Genomic DNA, 8,387 nt, shown 5'->3' with positions numbered 1-8,387 from the left:
AAGGGGAGGTTTTGCTTTGGGAAAAAAATATTCAAACTCCCATCCTGAATCGCGCGGAATGTGCAGAGAGACGGAAGATGAAAACGAGGCAGGTCAGGCCGCGCGCCAGGCGGTTTCGTTTTAAGTCGTCGCTTAAACTCGGCGACACGGTGGCAGTGGCGCGGGGGGACGGTCGACGCGCAGACGTAGCGCCGTGCCTTTCGTTTCGCCCGGTGCCGTGCTCCGACCCCCCTGGGGGTTCGCTGGCGTCGGGGCGCGCGGGGAGAACTTGGCGCCTTTTCCCGTGGCGCTTTCCGTCTGCCCCTGCGTGACACCGGGGCCGTGTCCTGCCCAGGGGCTGGGACATTGCAGAGGGGACAGGGACAGGGTCAGATCTCATCCAGGGACCGTGGCATTGCAGAGGGGATGGGGATGGGTGTCACCCAGGGGCTGTGACACCGGGGTTGTGTCCTGCCCAGGTGCTGGGGCACCGTGGCGGGACAGGGATGGGGACAGTGTTGGGTCTCACTGGGGACCGCAACACCGCAGAAGGGACGGGGACGGGGTCAGGTCTCGCCCTGGCCCTGTGACACCGGAGGGGACAGGGTCGAGCCTCCGTGCTGGAGCTCCCCAGCTGCAGGGACACCCGGGTCCCTGCGTGCCGGGCGCCGTGTGCAATGTCACCCTCCATCGCTCCGGCAGGCAGCGGCGCTGGTCCCGCTCCGATTTAACCCGCGGCGCGGCTCGCCGCTCCCGCAGCGTCGGCTAATCAATTAAATCGGTGCCCGGCTTTTAATTAGCTGGCCCCACGACGGGGGGGGGGAACCGAGGGGGCCCGGGGCGCCGCTGGCGCTGGGCAAGGAGCCCCGGCGTCCGGGCGCTGCCCGCGGCCCACCGCTGCCCGTGCCCGCAGGTGCGGCGGGTGCCCGCCGGCGGAGACCATGCGGCCGCGCCGCGGGGCGCTGCTGCTGCTGCTGCTGCTGGCGGCCGAGAGGACGGCGCGCGGCACCTTCCCCGAGGAGCCCGGCCCCATCGCCGTCGCCCCCCACGACTGTGAGTGCCCGGCGGGGGCGGGATGGGGGCACCCGTGGGTTGGGGGGGGGTGCCCCGTGGGGATGGGGTGCCTGGAGGCAGGGGGCATCCGGCACTGCGTGACCCCCCCCACCGTCTCCCCCCCCAGACGTGAAGCACTACGCCGTGTTCGTGGGCCACGGCACCGGCCGCGGAACCGGCTCCGAGGCCGGCGGCACCGAGCGCCTCAACATCCAGCGCATCCTCAAGGTCAACCGGACGCTCTTCGTCGGGGACAGGTGATGCCCCCACCCCACCCCGAAACGCGGGATGGGGATGCGGGACCCCAAAACTTCACCCTGCTTGGGGGAGGGACCCCAAAACCCACCCCGTGACCCTGCTGGTGCTGCTCCCCAGCCCCAGCGCGCCCCACACCTTTGGGGGGGGCAGTCACAGGGACTACAGCCCCCAGCATGCATCGCTCCCCAAGCCCAGGGGAGTGTGCAGGCCTGGGGCAAAGTGCATGCTGGGAATTGTAGTTCTGGGGAGCACAGCTTCGTGCAGGATGCGGCCAGAGATGCTGCACTCCCTAAATCCTCGGCCGGTGGGTTTATTCCCCACGAAGCCCTCTGCTCCGGGCCGGCAGACAGTGCCGGTGGCCAGCAGGGCAGAGGGGGACAGGGCCACCGCGTCCCCACTGCATGTCCGGCGCGGCACGGGGACCTGCATCACCGTGGCTGAGCCGCTAATGAGGCCCCAGCTTGTTGCRAGGCTGCAATTAGAGCCAGCACTCCCTGAGGTTTATTCCTGCTCGGAGCCGGGTGGCCAGGAAGGGGGACCGGGTCCCTGTGGGGTGGTGACACCTGTGCCCCTCTCACCCAGGGACAACGTGTACCGCGTGAGCCTGGAGCCCGCCACCGCCGAGATGCGCTACCACCGGGTGAGTGCTGAGCCCCCGGGATGCAGCCGGCTCCGAACRGGAAGCGCGGTGCTTATTCCTGGCTCGAGCGCGGCCGCTGCCTGCCGGGTGGGTGCCCTGAGCCCAGATGCGTCCCCGCGGGGCGATGGAGAGGGCTGGCTGCTCTCGCAAGCAGCGGTGCCAGCGCCCGAGGCAGGCAGCTGAGACCCGGCCAACTCGTGTCACTGCTGCCGGGTGCTGAGCGCCCCCGGCTGCCGCTCTCGCTGCCTGCGGGGCCCTGCCTGGTTCGCCCCTGCCTGACGCCGGGTTTTTTTCCCCCCCCCCGCAGAAGCTGACGTGGCGGTCGAACCAGCACGACATCAGCATCTGCCGGATGAAGGGGAAGCACGAGGTACCGGGGGGTCCGCGCTCGCCCCGGGGGGCTTTGCCCRGTGCCGGCCACCGTCGCCGCCGCGGGGTGGCCGGGAGCCGGGCGCCGCACCCTCCGCCTCCCCGCAACCGTTTGTGTCAAATGTGATTTATTAGGCGCTTGTATAATTGGGTTCGTAATTAATTATTTCTGGTCTGTTGATCAGAACAGACACATCTCGCAATCGGCAAGAAATCCAATTTGCAGGTCCTGCGAGTGCCACTTCGGGCTGCAAGCGGGGGCCCCGCGCCAAATGCCCCCCCCCCGCTCCCCTCCCCAGCCGAGCGCCCCTGACCTGGGGCTCAGGGACCCCAAATCACTGCAGCCCACTCCCAGCCGAGCGCCCCGGCCCCTGCCCGGTCTCAGGCTGGGATTCGTGGTTCCCGGGGCTGGATTTGGGGTTTCACCCTCGGAAACGTGGCACGCGGTGCTGGGGAAAGGGGCAGCCGCGCCGGGGGGGTGGCGGGGGCCGGGTGCAGCGGTTGCTCCGGGGATCCGGGGTGGCCGTGACGTCCCCTCTGCCCCGCGCAGGCAGAGTGCCGGAACTTCATCAAGGTGATGCTGGTGAGGAACGAGAGCCTGCTCTTCGTGTGCGGGACCAACGCCTTCAACCCCGTGTGCGCCAACTACAGCGTGAGTCCCGCGGGGGGGGGCGGCACTCGGGGGGGGCAGGAGCTGCGCGCGCACACGTGTGTGTGTGTGTGTGTGTGTGTGCACCCTGCGCACGGGCACATGCGTGCAGGTGAGCAAGCACGTGTGTGTGCATGCACGTGGCACTCGTATGAGCGTGTATTTATATACATATATATATATATATATTTATGCGTGTGTGTGCATGCACCTCGGCCTCGCTCACGCCCTGTCTCGCCCCGTTTAGATGGACACGCTGGAGCCCGTCGGTGACAACATCAGCGGCATGGCCCGGTGCCCCTACGACCCCAAGCACGCCAACGTGGCCCTCTTCACAGGTGAGCGGGGCAGCCTTCCTCCCTCCCTCCCTCCGCGCGCGCGGTGTCTTCCTCTCCCCGCGCCCGGCTCACCCGGCTCTCTCGCAGGCGGGATGCTCTTCACGGCCACGGTGACGGACTTCCTGGCCATCGACGCCGTCATCTACCGCAGCCTGGGGGACAGCCCGACGCTGCGCACCGTCAAGCACGACTCCAAGTGGTTCAAAGGTGCTTCGCCCGCCCGCCGGGCGCCGCCGGGGACGGGGTCGGCGCGGGTGGCACGTGCCCTGACCCCGCCGCCGTCCCCGCAGAGCCCTACTTCGTGCACGCCGTGGAGTGGAGGAGCCACGTCTACTTCTTCTTCCGGGAGATCGCCATGGAGTTCAACTACCTGGAGAAGGTGGGAGACGTCCCCGCGGCCCGGCCGGAGCCGGCGGTGGTGGGGGACACCGGGGCCGGCGTGCCCGGCGGTGACGCCCCGTGCGCCCCGCAGGTGGTGGTGGCGCGGGTGGCGCGGGTGTGCAAGAACGACATGGGGGGCTCGCAGCGCGTGCTGGAGAAGCAGTGGACCTCCTTCCTCAAGGCCCGGCTGAACTGCTCCGTGCCGGGCGACTCGCACTTCTACTTCAACGTCATCCAGGCGGTGACGGACATCCTGGAGCTGGACGGGCGCCCCGTGGTGCTGGCCGTCTTCTCCACGCCTGCCAACAGGTCGGACCCCCGCGCCCCGGCCCCGCGTGTCCCCAGCCCTGCAAAGCTCCCGCAGATGCTGGGAGCTGGGCTGGGGCCCCACCACGTCCCCCGTCCTGCTCAGCCCACCCCGGCGTGGCATAAGTCGCTGCTAAACCCTCGGGCGAGCCCCGCGTCCCCGTCCCRCGGGCAGCGGGGGGGCTGCGGGGCGGCCGCTGACGGCGCTGGCCCCGCGCCCGCGTGTCTCCCCAGCATCCCCGGCTCGGCCGTGTGCGCCTTCGACATGACCCAGGTGGCCGCCGTCTTCGAGGGGCGTTTCCGGGAGCAGAAGTCGCCCGAGTCCATCTGGACGCCCGTGCCCGAGGACATGGTGCCGAAGCCCCGGTGAGCGAGCGTCCGCGGGGGGCGGCGGGGACGGGGACGGGGACAGGGATGGCCAGGACTGGTCCCAGCGCGGAAGGAGATGGAGACAGGGATGGGGATGGGGACAGGGAGAGCCAAGACTGGTCCCGGCAGGGAAGGAGATGGAGACAGGGATGGGGACGGGGACAGGGACGGCCAGGACTGGTCCCAGCGGGGAAGGTGATGGAGACAGGGATAGGGATGGGGACAGGGAGAGCCAGGACTGGTCCCAGCAGGGAAGGAGATGGAGACAAGGATGGGGATGGGGACAGGGAGAGCCAGGACTGGTCCCAGCGGGGAAGGTGCTGGAGACAGGGATGGGGACGGGGACAGGAACAGCCAGGACTGGTCCCAGCGGGGAAGGTGCCGGAGACAAGGATGGGGATGGGGACAGGGAGAGCCAGGACTGATCCCAGCGGGGAAGGTGGTGGAGACAGGGATAGGGATGGGGACAGGGAGAGCCAGGACTGGTCCCAGCGGGGAAGGTGCTGGAGACAGGGATGGGGCCGGGGCCGGCACGGGCCGGGAGGGCGCGGGAGCCCGCAGGGTCCCGGCGGCGCTGAGCCTCGGCGTCGCCGCAGGCCCGGCTGCTGCGCGGCCCCGGGGATGCGCTACAACTCCTCCAGCGCCTTCCCCGACGAGATCCTCAGCTTCGTGAAGACGCACCCGCTGATGGACGAGGCGGTGCCTTCCCTGGGCAACGTGCCCTGGATCGTCCGCACCATGACCCGGTGAGCGTCCCCCCCGCCGGCCCCCCGGGCTCTGCCCCAGCCCGTCCGCGCGCGCGGGCAGCTCCGCGGGAGCCCTGCCCTTGCTCCTGCCTGCCGGGGAGCCGCGGCACGTGCCGGCGCCRGGAGGCTCGATAAATCTCATAAACTTTGCAGCTGAGGTTGTCTCATCCTAATTAAATCTGCCTTAATTGCTGCTTGATGTGGAATTAATCAAGCGGCGCTCGCGGGCCGCGGCCTCCCGCCGGCAGGGCAGCCGGGGGCCAGCGCCGGGCGCGGGGACGTGGGGACGGGGCGCCCGCGGGGACCCCACGCTGCGAGGCCGGCGGTGGCTGGCACGGCACGGCACGGCACGGCAGGAGCCCCCGTGTCCCCATGTCCCCGTGCCCCCGTGCCGGCGGCTCGGCTGCAGAACGGGCAGGATTAATTGGCGCGGATAATTAGAGCGGTAATGAGAGCCCCAACGTCTCTCCTTGGGTGACCGCTGGGGGAGAGGAGGGGCCGGGGTGGGCGCCGGCGCTTCCCTGGGGAGCTCCGGGGGGGTCCTGGGGAGGGGGCCGGGCTGAATCCAGGGGGGATCTGGGCTGGGTCCTGGGTGGGACCTGGGTGGGATTTGGGCTGGGTTCAGCTGGCATCTGTGCTGGGACCTGGGCGGGATCTGTGCTGGGATCAGGGTAGGATTTGGGCTGGGGTCTGGGTAGGATTTGGACTGGGTCCAGCTGGGATTCAGACACAATCCTGGGTGGGATCTGGGCTGGGTCTGGCTGGGATCTGGGCTGAATCCTGGGTGGGACCTGGGTGGGATTTGGGCTGGGTTCAGCTGGCATCTGGACAGGATCCTGGGTGGGATCTGTGCTGGGACCTGGGTGGGACTTGGGCTGGGATCGGGGTAGGATTTGGGCTGGGTCCAGCTGGGATTCAGACACAATCCTGGGTGGGATCTGGGCTGGGTCTGGCTGGGATCTGGGCTGAATCCTGGGTGGGACCTGGGAGGGATTTGGGCTGGGTTCAGCTGGCATCTGGACAGGATCCTGGGTGGGATCTGGGCTGGGTCTGGCTGGGATCTGGACTAGTTTCCTTGTGGGACCTGCGTAGCCCCTCACCCTGCCCGGTGACTCCCTGCTCTGGCCAGCCGCAGTCCGTCCGTGCCCCAGCCAGGGTCCCGGCCCCCCACCCCAGCTCGGTTCCTGCTCCCGGGGACCCCCGTCCCCGCGGCCCCGGGCACCGCAGGCCCAGACGCCCCCTCCTTCCGCACCGCGCAGGTACCAGCTCCGCAAGATCGTGGTGGATAACGCAGCAGGGCCGTGGGGCAACCACACCGTGGTCTTCCTGGGCTCCAGCACGGGCACCGTCCTCAAGTTCCTCATCAAGCCCAAYGCCAGCGCCAGCCCCGCGCCCGCCACCCCTGGCAGCCAGAGCGTCTTCCTGGAGGAGTTTGAGACCTACCACCCTGGGAGGTGGGCTAGGGCCGGGGGCTTGCGGCCGGCCTGGGGCGCCGGGGAGGAGGGACGTGCCCATGGGATGGGGGCGGGTGGAGGGATGCAGTGAGGAGGGGAGAGGCGTGGGTGGGTGGATGGATGGTCGGATGGATGGATGAGGTTGCTGGGGGTGGAAGGATGGATGGGTGAGGTGAATGCATGGATGGGAGGATGGATGGATGGGGTTGCTGGGAATGGATGGATGGGTGGATGGATGGATGGACGGGTGGGGTTGCTGGGAATGGATGGATGGACAGGTGAGGTGGACGGGTGGATGGGTGGGTTAGGGGGCTGAATGGATGGATGAAGTTGCTGGGGATGGATAGATGGATGGATGGGTAAGGTGGATGGATCAATGGGTGAGAAGTTTAGGGATGGATTGTTGCATGGGTAAACAGAAGGATGTAGGAAGTAGYTGGGAATGGAGGGATGGGAGAGATGGATGCATGGATGGATGTGTGGATGGATAAGGTTACTGGGGGTGGATAGGCAAGATGGATGGATGGGTGGATGAGGTGGCTGAGGATGGATGAAAGTGTCAGAGGGATGGGTGGGTGGTGGGATGGGTGAGATGCCCCTCTCTGGACCAGCCTGGGCCAGGGCAGGCTCCATGGCAGGCTCCATGGCTTCGTCCATCCCCAGGTGCGGCCGGGACACRGAGGACGAGCGGCGGCTCCTGGGCCTGGAGCTGGACAAGGCGGCGGGGTCGCTGCTGCTGGCCTTCCCCCCGTGCGTGGCCCGGGTGCCCGTGGCCCGCTGCCAGCAGCACTCGGGCTGCATGAAGTGAGTGGCCAGGTCTCAGCCGCCCCCGAAACTGGGGTGGGCGGGGCCTCTGCATGGGGGCGGGGCCTTGCTGGTAGGGGCGGAGCTTGTGCGAGAGGGCAGGGACCCGGCTTTGAAATCCTGGGGATTTGCGAAGTGTTCGTGGTGGCCGGGTGCCCGGCCCTCACCTGCGAGGGGAAACTGAGGCACGGGGCCGGTGCCCCGGGGTATTCCCGGGGTATTCCCCCAGGATATACCCACACCAGGGTATTCCCGGGGCCGGGGATGTTTCCAATGTCTCTGCTCCCTGCCAGGAACTGCATCGGGAGCCGGGACCCCTACTGCGGCTGGACGCCCGAGGGCTCCTGCGTCTTCCTGGAGCCCGGCCACAGGTAAGGCCAGCAGGCGCCGGCCCGGGGGCCGCGGGGGCGACACGAGCGGCTCCCGCCGCCCCCGCTGAGACCCAGCAAACTCATCAGCCCGCCCCGCGCTCCGTGCCGGGGACCGGCCGATGCACCCCCCCAAATTCGCACCGTCCCGCAGGGCGGCCTTCGAGCAGGACGTCGCCGGCGGCAGCACCTCGCACCTGGGCGACTGCGAGGGTGAGCGCGGGGCAGGGAGCCGGGGAGGGGGGGGGACACCGCGGTGGCAGGGCCGTCACGCCGCCCTCGCCCTCGCCCAGGGCTGGTGACGGAGAGCTTCGTGGAGGGCGAGCCCGACGGGCTGGTGTCGGTGAACCTGCTGGTGATCTCCTCGGTGGCCGCCTTCGTCATCGGCGCCGTCGTCTCGGGCTTCAGCGTGTGCTGGTTCGTCGGGCACCGGGACCGCAAGGAGGTGGCGCGGCGCAAGGACAAGGAGACCATCCTGGCGCACAGCGAGTCGGTGGTGAGCGTGAGCCGCCTGGGCGAGCGGCGAGCCCGCGGCGGGCAGCCCGGGGCGCTGCTGGCGCCGCTCATGCCCGCCGGCTGGCCGCCGGAGCTGGCCAAGGCGAGCCAGCAYGAGCTGGACTCGGGCGTGCTGCCCACGCCGGAGCAGACGCCGCTGCAGCAGAAGCGCTGCCCC

The 8,387-nt window shown here is 69.1% G+C and overlaps 1 protein-coding gene across 1 annotated transcript in view; it reads left to right on the top strand.

Annotated features, from left to right (window-relative positions):
• The first annotated feature begins 920 nt into the window (after positions 1 to 920).
• Positions 921 to 8,387, top strand: part of SEMA6B (semaphorin 6B) — a 7,884-nt gene continuing 417 nt past the window's right edge. Inside the window, exons 1-16 of the mRNA XM_026086797.1 lie at positions 921 to 1,032; positions 1,160 to 1,289; positions 1,873 to 1,930; positions 2,238 to 2,300; positions 2,850 to 2,951; positions 3,196 to 3,286; positions 3,374 to 3,493; positions 3,577 to 3,665; positions 3,759 to 3,976; positions 4,208 to 4,339; positions 4,939 to 5,088; positions 6,348 to 6,542; positions 7,206 to 7,346; positions 7,640 to 7,717; positions 7,869 to 7,927; positions 8,008 to 8,382. Of these exons, the coding sequence (XP_025942582.1) occupies positions 921 to 1,032; positions 1,160 to 1,289; positions 1,873 to 1,930; positions 2,238 to 2,300; positions 2,850 to 2,951; positions 3,196 to 3,286; positions 3,374 to 3,493; positions 3,577 to 3,665; positions 3,759 to 3,976; positions 4,208 to 4,339; positions 4,939 to 5,088; positions 6,348 to 6,542; positions 7,206 to 7,346; positions 7,640 to 7,717; positions 7,869 to 7,927; positions 8,008 to 8,382 (2,113 nt within the window). The remainder of the gene's footprint in view (positions 1,033 to 1,159; positions 1,290 to 1,872; positions 1,931 to 2,237; positions 2,301 to 2,849; positions 2,952 to 3,195; positions 3,287 to 3,373; positions 3,494 to 3,576; positions 3,666 to 3,758; positions 3,977 to 4,207; positions 4,340 to 4,938; positions 5,089 to 6,347; positions 6,543 to 7,205; positions 7,347 to 7,639; positions 7,718 to 7,868; positions 7,928 to 8,007; positions 8,383 to 8,387) is intronic.

This window comes from Apteryx rowi, unplaced genomic scaffold (genome assembly GCF_003343035.1).
Source record: "Apteryx rowi isolate R43461 unplaced genomic scaffold, aptRow1 scaffold_1199, whole genome shotgun sequence".
Lineage (NCBI taxonomy): Eukaryota > Metazoa > Chordata > Aves > Apterygiformes > Apterygidae > Apteryx > Apteryx rowi.
This window is presented reverse-complemented; position numbering and strand designations above follow the sequence as displayed.